This window comes from Clarias gariepinus, chromosome 19 (genome assembly GCF_024256425.1).
Source record: "Clarias gariepinus isolate MV-2021 ecotype Netherlands chromosome 19, CGAR_prim_01v2, whole genome shotgun sequence".
Taxonomy (NCBI): domain Eukaryota; kingdom Metazoa; phylum Chordata; class Actinopteri; order Siluriformes; family Clariidae; genus Clarias; species Clarias gariepinus.
In genome coordinates, this window is record NC_071118.1 from 128295 (window position 1) to 142791 (window position 14497).

Below are 14497 nucleotides of genomic sequence, written 5' to 3' on the forward strand. Positions count from 1 at the left end.
TAGCAAAAATCCCAAGTGAATGTTTTTCATGTTATCACTATGTGGTGTTGTGTGTAGGGTGTATTCTGAGGGGAAAATAATAATTTAATCCATTTTAGAATAAGGCTGTGACATAACAAAATGTGGAAAAAGTGATGCGTTGTGAATACTTTCTGGATGAACTGTTATATTATCATATAATCGTTTATTTAATAATAATATATCTTATGATAGAAAATGGTTCTGTACATCATTCTGTACATAAAGTGTCTGGATATACCCTGTGCATTTGTTTATATAAATCTATTATATTTAATTCTGATTATTTGCTATAAATCAAGCTTTTTATGGCGTCAGATTATTTTATGCTAACTTAATTTGGCATAAAACCAAATCATCCTTGTCATTAAGTGCCCTGTCCAATGCTCTTCCAACATGGAAAATGTTTATAGTGTGATCATGGGGCAGTGTAATTCCTGCCACAGTGGACCTTTTTTTAAGTTCCTATATTTGACCACTAGGGACAATAATAACTTTAAGGTGCCAACTGGGACAGTGGTCACTCAACATGTAGAAAGGTGAACAAATCAACAGAACATCTGCCTTTTGGTCAAATGGTGACACTTTCAAATCATTGGTCATTTAAAAGAGGCCATTAGTATTTCAAATGAATTAAAAATGCATGGAGTTTTGAATGAGGACTTTATGAAGATTAATGATGACCTGCCCTTGTGGAACGAGCCGCCACTCTGTCTACTTTACACACTAATGCACGCTCACAGGAAGCGGCATGCAGAAGATGAAGATGGAAAAAAAATCTGCAGGAAGTATTGTTTATGAGATTTCTTTTTTTGTTAAGGATATTAAGAGCTAGCTGGTATTAAAGTGTCTTTGTCCATGGTGCTGAAACAAACAGGAGGTTTGTATGCGGCTTAGGGTTCAACAACTTTCACAATTCAGCATTATACAAAATAATAATAAAAAGAGAAGAATCATTGGAAAAGAAAGTCCAATAAATGTGCGAACAAAAAAGAAAAATGATTAAAGCCAGTAAGGATTAGAGATTATAAATCCAGGCTCGTGCGCGTCAGACTATATCCGGTCCGCGCGCCTACTCCTTTAAGATGATGTAATTCTTCATAAGCCATTATGTTTTTATCCTGCCTCCTAAACCGCTGAGGCAACATCAGCTGATGCTTTTTTCCTCCTTTTCTTTTTTTCTTTTTTGTTTTTTTTTAGACCGGCACCACCCTGAGCGGGAAAAAGGAGCTCCATCCGATCCGCGCTCTCGCGCGTCTCCATGGTGGGCGCGGGCACGTAGGTCGGAAAGAGAGAGAGAGAGAGAGAGAGAGGCGTTAGAGAGAAATCTACTAACCCACATGAGGAGAGTGATGTGGAGCAGAGGAGGAGTGATGCTGGCTCTGGCTTGTCCGCACGCGCCGCTCGCTCTTTAAGTTTCAGCACCGGGACGTCGGCGGGGTTTGGGGGGGTTCAGCTCCAAACTTTCATCCGGCGTTTGGTGGAGAGGTATTCTTACTGGACTCGGTGTTTTTACCTTCACTTCTACAAACAACACTGATGTATCCTGTTCCCGGTTCACTCAGTGCGCCAGCGGGTGAGCCAGACTACTCTTTGGAAAATCACACACACACACACACACACACACACAGGCGCAATCTCGTCCTAATTCTGTGCTCAGACGCCTGCGAAGCTCTCCTGAAGCTCGTATGAAGGAAGCTCTTATGAATATCTCCTGAGGCTCTTATAAGGGAAGCTCTCCTGAAGCCGAAACCACATCCTCATGACCGAATCGAGGGTTTACTCAGATTTATGGAGGGGTGTTTCCTCCCATCTTACCTGTTTGGAGAGTCAGAACAGAAATCATCTTTAAACCTAAACATTTCAGGAAGGAGTGAGATTTGTTTAAACTGCAAATGCTTCTTGATGTCATGATGAAGAGTGAGTTCGTGTGACAGCTTGTTGGAGGAAACGTATTAATATTATTATTATTGTTATTATTATTGTTATTATTATTATTGTTATTATTCCTCTCCTGATGACTGAGACTATGTCTCTGAGCGGGAACTGTAGGACTCAGCCCGCGACCAAAGAGCCCTCTTGCGCCCTGAACTGCTTCCCAGACGTTCTGGAGCTGAACGTGGGGGGTCAGGTGTACTACACGCGCCACGCCACGCTGGTGAGCCACCCCGGGTCCCTGCTGGGTAAAATCTTCTCGCCGAAAAGCCCCGCGGTGCCCGATCTCGCGCGGGACCCGAAGGGTCGGTACTTCATCGACCGTGACGGCTTCCTGTTCCGCTACGTGCTGGACTTCCTGCGGGACAGACAGGTGGTGCTGCCCGATCACTTCCCCGAGAAAGCGCGCCTGAGGAAGGAGGCGGAGTACTTCCAGCTGCCCGACCTGGTCAGACTGTTGACGCCCGACGAGGTGAAGCCCAGTCCGGACGAGTGCGCGCACAGCGACTACGAGGACGGCTCGCTGGGGAGCGACCACCGCGCGTGCCCACCCCCGTCGCTCGTGCCAGCCGACAGGAAAAGCGGCTTCCTGACGGTGGGCTACCGCGGCTCGTGCGCGGCGACCCGAGAGGGCCAGGCGGACGCCCGGTTCAGGCGCGTGCCCCGGATCATGGTGTGCGGGCGCGTCGCGTTGGCCAAAGAGGTGTTCGGGGAGACGCTGAACGAGAGCCGCGACCCGGACCGGACCCCCGAGCGCTACACCTCGCGCTTCTATCTCAAGTTCAAGCAGCTCGAGCGCGCCTTCGACGTACTCTCCGAGTGCGGCTTCCACATGGTGGCGTGCAACTCGTCCCTCACCGCCTCCGGGGGCAGCCAGCACACCGCCGACGACAAGCTGTGGTCCAGCTACACCGAATACGTGTTTTACCGTAAGTTCAACTCACTGCTGCTTTTAATGCATGAACAAAAAACAAAACTTCAAACTTCCTGCTTATGTCAGGTACCTCCAGAATCACACCTGCACTCTCTGATTGTTTTGTATTGTTAAAATGAAATCTATCTATCTATCTGAGAAGATGTCTGTTCCTACCATCACAGTTTTAATTATCGGTCATATTTTTTATTCCACAGGAAGTAATAATGGAGAATACTGGTTTCTATATTATTTAAAAGCTAATTTCTAATTCAGTGCTGCAACATCTCAAGTGAGTGAAATGAAAAAAAAAATTACCCTAAAGGACATTTCTAAAGGAACAATGAACTCCATATTGTAATATTTCATGCTCAGCAGCCCAGTTTAACTGAACGTGCCCAGCTCGATTCCTTGGATGCCCCAGTTGGCATGCTCACAATTACCCCTGATAGAATAAATGAATTCTCGTATCTCAGACGATGTTGTGACATTGAATCAAAGTAAAAGTGCTGATCCTGATTGTGCACACAGACTCATTAAATTATATAACAATATTATGTGCAAAGTGAAACCCTTCATCTGAAAGAAGGCCTCTCTCTCTCTCTCTCTCTTTCTCTCTCTCTCTCTCGTTTTCTCTCTTCCGATCTTTATCTCAGTCATTATCTTGCTGAAGTGGCGAAAGCTGATGGCTTTTGTAATGGCTCTCATAATATTTTATGGTGCAAAACACTCCATCCACTCTGCTCCCTGAGAAGCTAATGTGATGTTGTGGTTCTGCCATGGACTAAAATGGAGGAACACTCACCATCCTCTCGAGCTTTCCACATTTGTTACCTTGCATGACCGGTCTCTTTCAACTCCGCCCTTGCCTTAAACCAACACACATATTCATTTAATATTTAGTATATTTGCATATTAGATATAAACAAACGTATATTAATATAACAGTAGCAAGCTTATTGCTCTAGTTTAAAACCTGTGGAGTTAGTATGAAATAAAGTAACAATTTGCATTAATAATCAATCAATAAGTGTTAATTAATGAGTCAATTAATAGTTAAATATTTAACATTAAACATTGATAATTAAGTGTCAAATGAAAATGTTGAATCGTTTTTTTTTTGTTTTTATTTATTTCACTCTTCATCCATTTCATCCTGAGGTCTTGGTGCACAGAAATCCGTGAGCATCAACTATCAGAATCAGAATCTCAGATCAGATTGGAGCACAGACTCGACTAATCGACAGTAGACCAGGGATGGGAGAGAGTGTGTGTGCGTGTGTGTGTGTGTGTGTTTAAATAAGGAAGAAACAAACGGAAATGAGAAATACTGTACTAATGTTGATTTGCTATGTTACAGCTGTTGATTTTACTCTTGTGATTTTAATGTAGGTTCCATCGTTAAAGTTACTTAAGGCTATTTAAAAAAAACTGCTCAAATGTGACATGACGCTAAAGAAACCAGTAGATGCTGTGATGCTTTTTAGATCGGACTGTTGGAGCTTGTTGTTAGTTGGCTGTCCTGTGCGAGTTTTAATTTAATAACTGAAGACAAACTCCTGCATAAGACTTTTATTTTCCTAAATGTTTTAGCTCTGGTATATCCCACTAATCTCCTGACACAGTATTGCAAACCCTAACCATATAATACAGCTTTTAGGCCTTATGTTAATACTGCACATCACTTGCAGCTCAGAAAGTGGAAATGCTCGTGGAAATTAACTTTCATTGTCAGTTTTTTCCCAGAAATCTGAAACACTGTATGTTAGATCTGGGTGTATTTCAAACCATGAGTTGGTTGAGTTATTGCTGCCTGATATACTGTTCTTCTCATCAGCTCTGTTTCCATTGTTTCCTTCTTGTTTCTGTTGGTCTGTACAGGATACACTCCACAGCATGCAAATCTATTTACCAGTTTGTTGTCTGGTTAAAATGATTGACAATCCATTAACACGTTTGACATTTTGAGGCCCCGCTGTCCTGTCTCATGCGAAAATCATAAAAAAGTGTAATTTTCCTTTTCAATGTCATGCCAATCGTTCCCTCCCTTCCAGCAATAGTGGCATTTTTCGTAGTCCCTGTGTCATTATCAGCTCCATGTCCTTCCTTTACAATGAAAATAGTAACCATTTTGTTTACACACCACAGGAAGAAGTCATTCAGTTCTTTCTGTGTTCCACCAGAGATGAGTAATTTGTCACTTTTTTAAAGTTGCTATATGTTTAAGATGATTATACCACTGAAAATAGAGAAAGTAAATGTAGTAAGGAGACTGAGAGACAGTGAGTGAGATTGACGGGGTACCTGTAGAGAAAATAAATGGACCGAGTCGTCCTGTAACCCAGAGCAAGAGCTTTCATAAAGAGACCTGTGTTAGTTTAATAGAAATGTTACTCCAGAAACATTCCTGTCCATATCTCACAAAATACTCACATGGCCAAATATGAAAAATACGTACCAAATACAAAATAACATAAAATCATTAATGGATCTCAAAAGCTTGAGAAATGTTAGAGATATTTGGAGATTGATTTGTCTTTGATTTTTTTTCTTTTTTTTACATTTAAGAAAACTTCATAAATGTAAGCCAGCAGTCTGAGACATTTGGTTTCCAGCTGGTTCCATGCTTTATAGGTGTATCCAGAATACTGTAGGACCCATTATGTACTGTATGAGTAATTGTACTTAGAGTTTTCTTATGGAGAGCTACTGGGAGGCAGCGTCACGAAAGAATAATCCATAATCAAGATCCATGTCAAGTTCAGAACAGAAAACATAACTCAGTGATGCAGGGAAACTTGACAAGTGTTGGCAAAAAAAGAAAAGTAACAGCAGGTGCACTGAATAATACAACAGACTCATTATGGGTTTTTACACAAAACCAGGTGAAGACATTAGAGTAATCAGTAGAGCTGTGAATCATCAGGGCCTGACTGGCGATTTGATTCGACTCGATTTGTCGTGTTGCTGCTCCTGGTTGCACATTTGCTCGTGCACTTTATGTTGTCGTGTGTTATCTTTTGTATAGTAATATCTTTTTGTATAGTACTTTAGAAAAGTTGTTTGATAATTTATGGTGTAAATTTGGTTTGTCCTAGATAATCAGCTAATTAGGTGTCCTAGTGGGCTAATTAGTTTTTGTTAATTTATGTTGAATGTACAGTTTATAGCACCGTAGTCCTGGAGGAACGCCGTTTCATGCCTACTTGGCTCGACTTGATTTAATTTGTACGATGCGGTTTTTGATTCAATTTGATGCAGAAGCACTAATGTTTGAGTCCGATTTGTCTAGAGCAGCTATACTTCTTACAGAATTTAAAGTATTTAAAGCTACTGCACTTTAAATATTTAATTAATAGTGATATTAATTAAATATTTAAATGACCCATGTTGCATAACTGATTGTTTAAATGTCATCTCTTGTACAAAGCAATTATTTTCCTGCTCCACACTCCAGTCCAGTAGGTGGCAGAATTGCATCAACTGCCTATAAACTCAAAAAAATTGAATAGAAAAAGAAGAATATTTTAAAAGCATTAAAACTACTGAAAGTGTTCAATAAGCACTGTAAAGCTGTGTAACCTGTGCTGTTGGTTGTGTAAATGCAATAATCCAGCGAGAATTTAACAAAAGGCTAAGACTAAGCAGCTGCATCTTCAGGGGAAGAACTCTCTTGTAAAAAGCTGCTCAACAATAATAATGTTTATACATTAATATTTAATATGTTGGTTTAAATGTATGATTGCCGCATGTACAATACTTTTATTTTAATGAGCAGTGTATGCATGTTTTGGTTGGAGTTCATGTTGTGTGGTTTTGTTTGATCACGCTAGGTTTTTTTTTTTTAATGACCTTTAGGGGGCTTTCAGATTAGGGCCCCGGGATTGTTTCCAAAAAAACACTTGAAGCCCAAAGTCTAATTCATTTTAAACCCTCGGGAACCGGGAAACCGAACCGGGAAACCGATTCCACCGATAAAAAGTGGTCTCAGGAGCGATACAGCGTACTCGAGCACGAATCAAATCAAACATGGAAGTAATCATACCTGAGTTGATCGCTGTTTAGACACGATGTCATCAGTGCCGAGAAGAGTACTCATTTATTCTACGAGGTCTCCTCCGAAATCCCAGAGTGCCAGATAAAACAGTACATTGAATTTCTGGAAATATCGAACAAACTTCATTGCTAATTTTAAAATCTTATTAGCAAGTTAAACAGAGCCATGCTTATCATGCCTTCTAAGGTCCAGTCTTTGAGTTTTGCCTTCCTGCTATTAGTTTAAAGTGAAGGTTAGGATCAAATGGCTCATTAAACTGCTGGAAAAGAAGTCCAAGAGCCGTATTACGGTCAGAGCTTTGAGCCATGAAATATTCCAGCATTAAAAAAACAGTCACTTCTCCCATTAGGCAACGAGAAGCCATTCTTAATTGCGTCACCTTTAGCAGTGATCTGCATGCCTCGGAGGTGGAGGGATAATTGCGTGGACTGCCTGTTTTACACGCTAAGTGGAGGTCTTTGGACTTAATATGCACGGCACTTTGCAGGCGGCTGTGTCCTTCGGCAAACAAGGCTGACAGTTTTCAAAATCCATCATTCCTGAATCTCATTTTAGCCAATTAAGTGAAGTTATAGGCTGACAGCGCAGTGCAAAGCTCCTCTTTAATCACTTGGCTGTTGTCATGATGTGTCTGGAATGTTAGCATGTAGCGTATAGTACAGTCAGACTGACTCCTCAACGTGGGGCGGCATTTGAATTAAATATTGTTATTCCAAATATTTTAAATTAATATTAATGGAATTCAGATTGAAAATGGATGTGATGCTTAGTGTTTGTATACACATCCCTGTACCCATGAATTGTGGCACCAACACAGGGCATCCCATAACTTCAGCATCATAGTGTACAGTAGACATTAATGTTATATAAAGACCACGATATGTCCAAGCAAGGAAGAATGAATTCTGTTCTCAGTGCAGGAGAAGACGAGAACATACTGGACAGCTTGTTAAAATCAAGCTTTTGTTTTTGTTTTTTTTTCTCCTACGATGGTGGACCTGCGAGGCCCGCCGTATAATCACCTCTAGCTCTGTTATCGTCTGCGCTGTTATTATTTTCTCTCTGCCTTTCTTACACTGTTGACTCGTTTCATGTTTGAGCCCTCTTCCCATCTGTGAATGTCTCGGGTTCTCTTTGAACCGTGTCACAGAGCCAAATTGTCTTCTTCGGCTTGTGAAGTCAGACAGAAAGCACACAGCTGCCCATGCTCAAACAATACGCTACCTAATTGGCTCGCATGACATTAAATAGGGGAAAAAAAAGCCGAAATAAGATTCGTTCCAAGAAGGAACGGTGTCAGTGAGCTCGGTGGCTCATTGCTTCTCTTTAGTCGAGTAATCGAGTCGAATACAAGCGAAAAATCGATCATTTTGGTTTGTTTGCTATTTTATTCGGGTTGTTACATCAATCACCTGAGCATGGATAACACAGAGCTGACACACTGGCATGGAGCTGACACGCCGACTGAAAAGGAACAGCAAGGGGGAAAAAATAGGTTTCCAAAAATATTCTTGTCACTTGTTTTGTTTTAGAAAAAAAAGAACTCATTTTAATAAAATACATCTACAGCATTGTGTTAATAAGACAGTCAGCTATTACACAGCCAGGTTCGTGCAGTACAAAGCTATAAAATCCCAGCAGAGAGAAAAGGCTGTTTGGAAATTTTTTTATCTTTTTGGATAAATATCAGTTTTAGATTAGATTGACGTAGAATAAGTTATACGTCTATTTCTGAGTTAAGGGTTGAGTAAAATCTGAACTAAATCAGTGTAATTTTACCAGCTCAGTTTAGCTCAGTGCGACTGCAGAAGCTTCATATAAACTTTATATAATCTTCACGGTTGATGTGCAGAGCAGGAAAATTTACAACGATCTAAGACCTCTTGGTAATGTACTTATACACACCTCAGTTTATGACAGCCTTGAAAGAACCCAAACTTCTCCTTCAAGAAATAGACATAAATGATTAAAGTCTATTCAAATAGAGACCAAAACACTAATAACTAGGTAAGTCGTACCTCACTGACTGTTTTCGCTGATTGTAACAAGAGCAACTTGTATAAATGTTTTTGTCTAGATTTACGCCCTTTCAGGTTCAGTTCTCCTTCTGCAGTTCAGTGTTAAACCTCTTTCTGACTGACATCTAACCATGCTAGAGTTTGTTCAGAATCAGACCGTCTTGAAGCTGGTATTTTAGTTTGTTTTATCATGTAAAAAAAAAAAACGCACCCCGATGGATTGGCACCCTGGCCAGGGTGTACCCTGCCTCTCCGGGGATAGGCTCCAGGCCCCCCATGGACAAGCACTGTAGAACAGTAGTATAGCTCCAAGCCATTTCTACATGTTTGGAAAAGCCCTTAAGGGAGTTCCTGGGAGGCCAGCGTTTCAGACGTGCACTAGTGAGACCCTGGGATAAGTGCATTAGTGTATCAGGGGATTATACATAGAAACAGAGGGAGTTTTTACTCTCAGAACTGGGTTCTGTTATTCTGCACAATTAAAAGTTCTGCTTTGACTTGTATTATGTATTTTGCATTTTGTACAGAGAATCAATCTCAGATAGACAACATATGAGCGTTTCTGTATGGAGTTGTAGTCATTAGGCAGGTAGTTAAGCCGTAAAATGGAGCAGCACGCTCATTTGTCACTAAGTAGAGTAAGTTATATAGTCAGATCAAGTCAAGTGCGTTTTTATTGTCGTTCCTCTTTACAGCTCGTATACTGCTGGAATGAAATGCCGTGTCTCCAGGGCCATGGTGAACATGTAACAGTGTGAGATGAGCACAAGACAAAGAATACACAGAACAGAGCAATAAATCTCCCGGACATGTGGCTGTGAACTCTAAGGTATTGGTAGAGAAGCTGCATGTTTTTAAAACAGTATGTATTTCTGTGAATTCTAAGAAACATTTATATTTAATAATTAAACAGAGAATGTATTAAATCAGACCACAAAAATTACCCAGTACCTGAAACTACCTGCAGAAATAAAGGGAAAATGAAGAAAAGGTTCCAAGTTAACAACAAATTCTCACCCTATGCAGTCGTGCTGGTCCTTGTTCGTCCATATGAACATAGTGTTACTGCAACGCAGGGTCAGGAGTAGCTCTATAGGTAAAGTGTTGGAGTACTGATCGGAAGGTCACAGGTTCAAACCTCAGCACCAAGTTCCCACCGGTGGGGCCTTAACCCCCGACTGCTCAGATAAAATGTAAGACGCTTACTGGAAACGCCATAAATGTGGAAGAGCAGGGCCGCAAGGACAAACACAAAATCATACCAGTGGTCAGGATGTGTTAGGTTCACTTACGGAATGTGAACCTGAGACATAATGCCATACAAGGTGTGATAGTTTTTCCGCCTTTTCAAATGTTTGATGGCAATCATAGCTTTGAGGTACAGTAGGATTTGTTCCGGTCTGTGTGGGAAAGCATGATTATACCATGTTGTTTAACCTCAATGCTTCCTCCCTCCTACTCAAAAATAACAAACGGAACAAAAATGCAGCACAAAAACATGAATTGTACTCGTCTGTATTCAAGACCATAAGATCATATTCATTATTGTTAATAATTGGTTTATGCACAATCCAAGATGCTAAGTGTGTGTAAATATATGCACAAGAAGATTAATAAATCTCTTGATCGATGGTAGATTATATCATTTGTTTAAACACATGTTGATTAGGTTTATGGTGTTTAGTCGATGGCAATATCCACAGCGACTCATTGTACAGTACAGAAGAGCTTTGGAGTTTTGATCAGAAACACATTCTCATGCTATAGTGCACTAGTGCAGGGCGACCCAGCAGAGCTTTCTGGTTATCACAATATAGTAGTAGCGTTACTATGGCAACATTACAGATGTTGAAATATCCTTAGTAGTAGTATTATTTTTGAAAGTTAGAATTATGTTGACACAATACCATAATATTTGATTAACAGGATAGAATTGAATGAATGAATGACCCCAATACAACATTATATTTACTATTCCAACTACAGCATATTTCAATTCAATTCAATTTTATTTGTATAGCGCTTTTAGCAATTTTCATTGCCGCAAAGCAGCTTTACATAGTCAAAAGAATTATTTAGGTTTGTATGAAATGTGAATTTGTATGAATCAAAATGGTCAGTTTGTCCCTGGTGAGCAAGCCGAGGGCGACAGTGGCAAGGAAAAACTCCCTGAGATGGTAAGAGGAAGAAACCTTGAGAGGAACCAGACTCAACAGGGAACCCATCCTCATTTGGGTGAAACAAAAAGCAGTAAATGATCTGCATTTATACAGTGTGTAGGGTGGGAGGCAGTTCAGCTATAATAGCTGATGTTAATTGATGTTAATATGGAGTCCAGGTAGTTATTGAAGACCCAGGTAGACTTGTAAGAAGTTCCAGTCATGAACTATCGAACTGTCAAGTCCCCAGAGAAACAGTTGCCAACACCAGTCAAGGCCAGAACCATTTTCTAGGTAGAGAGAATCATTCCCAGACACCAGACGCATCCCAGAGAGACACACGGGGCATCCATGTGACGAGATCTTCAGCCAGAAGCGGGGCACCAGGATGGGTCAGACAGGTCCGGAGGGCAGAGGGAGTCTGGATCACTGGCAGCTCAGGAACGACATGTGTAGCTCGACAGAGAGAGAGAGAAAGAGTGAAAGGGGGGGACAGGAGGAGAGAGGAAAAAGAAAGAGGGGGGGAAAGAGAAGAAGAGGAGAGATGGCAGTTAGGTATGGTCACAGTCACACAATGTATAATGTGAATGTATATTAACTGTAGCGTTCAAGCAGAGACTCCGGCAGGACTAACTATGACAGCATAACTAAAAGGGAGAGCCAGAAGGAAACACAAACATGAGGGCTTCCTGACATGTAAAGCAAACAATCCCCTCACCGTCAGCAAACCTGAGTGATCAACGAGAGTGAGGAAGACAGCATCCAAACATACCAGTTCACCATAATACTCTACGTCCATGAGTCCCCCAGATCTGCTCCTTTACCTATGGCAAATCTATTTATAAAAATGCTCGGCTAAATAAATAGGTTTTTAGCCTGGACTTAAACACTGAGACTGTGTCTGAGTCCCGAACACTATTTGGAAGACTATTCCATAATTTTGATGTATTTTTCATAATACGCAGTACTGACAAGCAGCCTGCATCCTTTGGTCGAAGTAGGCGTGGCGGATCGTAAGACACTAGCAGTTCGCTCAGGTACTGCGGCGCGAGACCATTTAATGCTTTATATGTCAAGAGTAGTATTTTAAAATCAATGCGAAATTTCACAGGGAGCCAATGGAGTGAAGATAAGATAGGGGTGATGTGCTCATATCTTCTGGTTCTGGTGAGGACTCTCGCTGCTGCATTCTGGACTAGCTGAAGCTTATTTATGCATCTAGCTGAACAACCAGACAGTAAGGCATTACAATAGTCCAACCTAGAGGTGATAAAAGCATGAACTAGTTTTTCTGCGTCGTTTAGCGACAATAAATTTCTTATTCTGGCAATATTTCTGAGGTGAAAGAATGCTATCCTGGTAATATTATCTACATGTGCTTCAAATGAAAGGCTGGAATCAATAATCACACCAAGGTCTTTCACTGTTGCATTTGATGGAACAGAAAGGCCATCTAAAGTTACGGTATGATCTAAAATTTTACTCCTAGCTGTATGCGGTCCTATGACTAGAACTTCTGTCTTATCCGGATTTAGCAAAAGAAAGTTAGTTAGCATCCAATTTCTTATGTGCTGCACACATTGCTCAATTTTAGTAAGCTGTTTTTTCTCATCAGGTTTTGCTGAGACATATAACTGTGTATCATCAGCATAACAATGAAAACTAATACCATGCTTACGGATTATGTTGCCCAGAGGAAGCATGTAAAGGGAAAAAAGCAGTGGACCTAAAACTGAACCCTGCGGAACGCCAAACTCCACTAGAGAACATGCAGAATAATCACCATTTAAGTCTACATACTGATAACGATGGGTCAGATAGGATCTGAGCCAGGAGAGGGCTGTACCCTTAATTCCCACTACATTTTCTAATCTGTGAAGAAGAATAGCGTGATCAACAGTGTCAAAAGCTGCACTGAGGTCAAGTAATACAAGCATAGTTACACAACCCTGATCAGAGGCCAATAGAATGTCATTTACTACTTTAACGAGCGCTGTCTCTGTACTGTGATGAGGCCTAAATCCTGACTGATACAGTTCATGTATGCCATTCCTATGTATATATGAGCATAGCTGCTCCGCTACTATCTTTTCCAGGATCTTAGAGATAAAGGGGAGGTTTGATATTGGTCTGTAACTGGACAGCTGACAGGGGTCGAGGTCAGGTTTCTTATTTATTGGTTTGATAACTGCTAATTTAAAAGATTTTGGAACATATCCAATGCTGAGTGAAGAATTAATTATTCTCAACAGGGGTTCTATTATTGCTGGTACTATCTGTTTAAGAAAATGTGTCGGTACAGGATCTAATATACAGGTTGATGAATTTGAAGAAGAGATGAGTGAAATTAGTTCATTCTCTTCAAGGGGAGTAAAGTATTCTAGGTTCTGGTCTGACATGGCTAGATTAACATCTGCATCAATTACATTGTTCGGTTTCAAAACCTCAATTTTATGCCTAATATTTACAATTTTATTATTAAAAAAGTTCATGAAGTCCTCACTATTGCATGATGTTGTTGTGGAGATTTCTGCAGTGGTCTTATTTCTGGTTAATTTGGCTACAGCATTAAATAAGAATCTAGGATTATTTTTATTTTCTTCTATAAGAGTGGAGAGATATGTTGATCTAGCTACACTAAGAGCTTTTCTATAGTTCAGGATGCTCTCCTTCCATGCTATTTGAAATACTAGTAATTTAGTTTGACGCCATTTACGTTCTAATTTCCGAGCGGTCTGTTTTAAAGTGCGCGTGTGATCGTTATACCAGGGAGCAAGTTTTTTATCTCTAATAATTTTTCTTTTGGCTGGAGCTACATTATCTAGGGTATAGCGAAATGTCGACTTTAAATATTCAGTCGCCTGATCGAGTTCTGTGGGGTCAGACGGTGATCTAATCGAAGTTGGGAACTCTGGGAGATTACTGATAAAACTCTGTTTGGTAGTTGATGTGAATGTACGTTTCATACGGTAGCGCGGCGCTGTGTGTACATTATTATTGTGACACACTTGCAATGAGACAAGATAGTGATCTGAGATAACTTCAGATAGTGGTATTGTGAATAAATTTCTTATACTTAATCCAAATAATATTATTAAATCTAAAGTGTGACCTGCTTTATGAGTGGGTCCTACTACACACTGATTTACTCCTACCGAGTCCAGTATAGACATAAATGCAGTTCTCAGAGGGTCTTCTGGGTTTTCAAAATGAATATTAAAATCTCCAGCAATTAACACTTTGTCTACAGAAATGACTAGGTTTGAGAGGAAATCTGCAAATTCACTAAGAAATTCCGAGTACGGCCCTGGAGGTCTGTAAATGACAATTAGCGGGATCGACTGAGCTGACTTAATATAGTTAAATACACTTATGTTACTATAAAGAATTTCAAATG

The 14497-nt window shown here is 40.4% G+C and overlaps 1 protein-coding gene across 2 annotated transcripts in view; it reads left to right on the forward strand.

The window, feature by feature from the left end:
- Positions 1–2035: 2035 nt before the first annotated feature.
- kctd16b (potassium channel tetramerization domain containing 16b) overlaps positions 2036–14497 on the forward strand; it is a 53742-nt gene continuing 41280 nt past the window's right edge. The window contains exon 1 of one of the 2 annotated variants that reach the window (XM_053477893.1): positions 2036–2882. In XM_053477893.1, the coding sequence (XP_053333868.1) occupies positions 2036–2882 (847 nt within the window). The remainder of the gene's footprint in view (positions 2883–14497) is intronic. The other variant, XM_053477894.1, reaches the window with a different exon arrangement.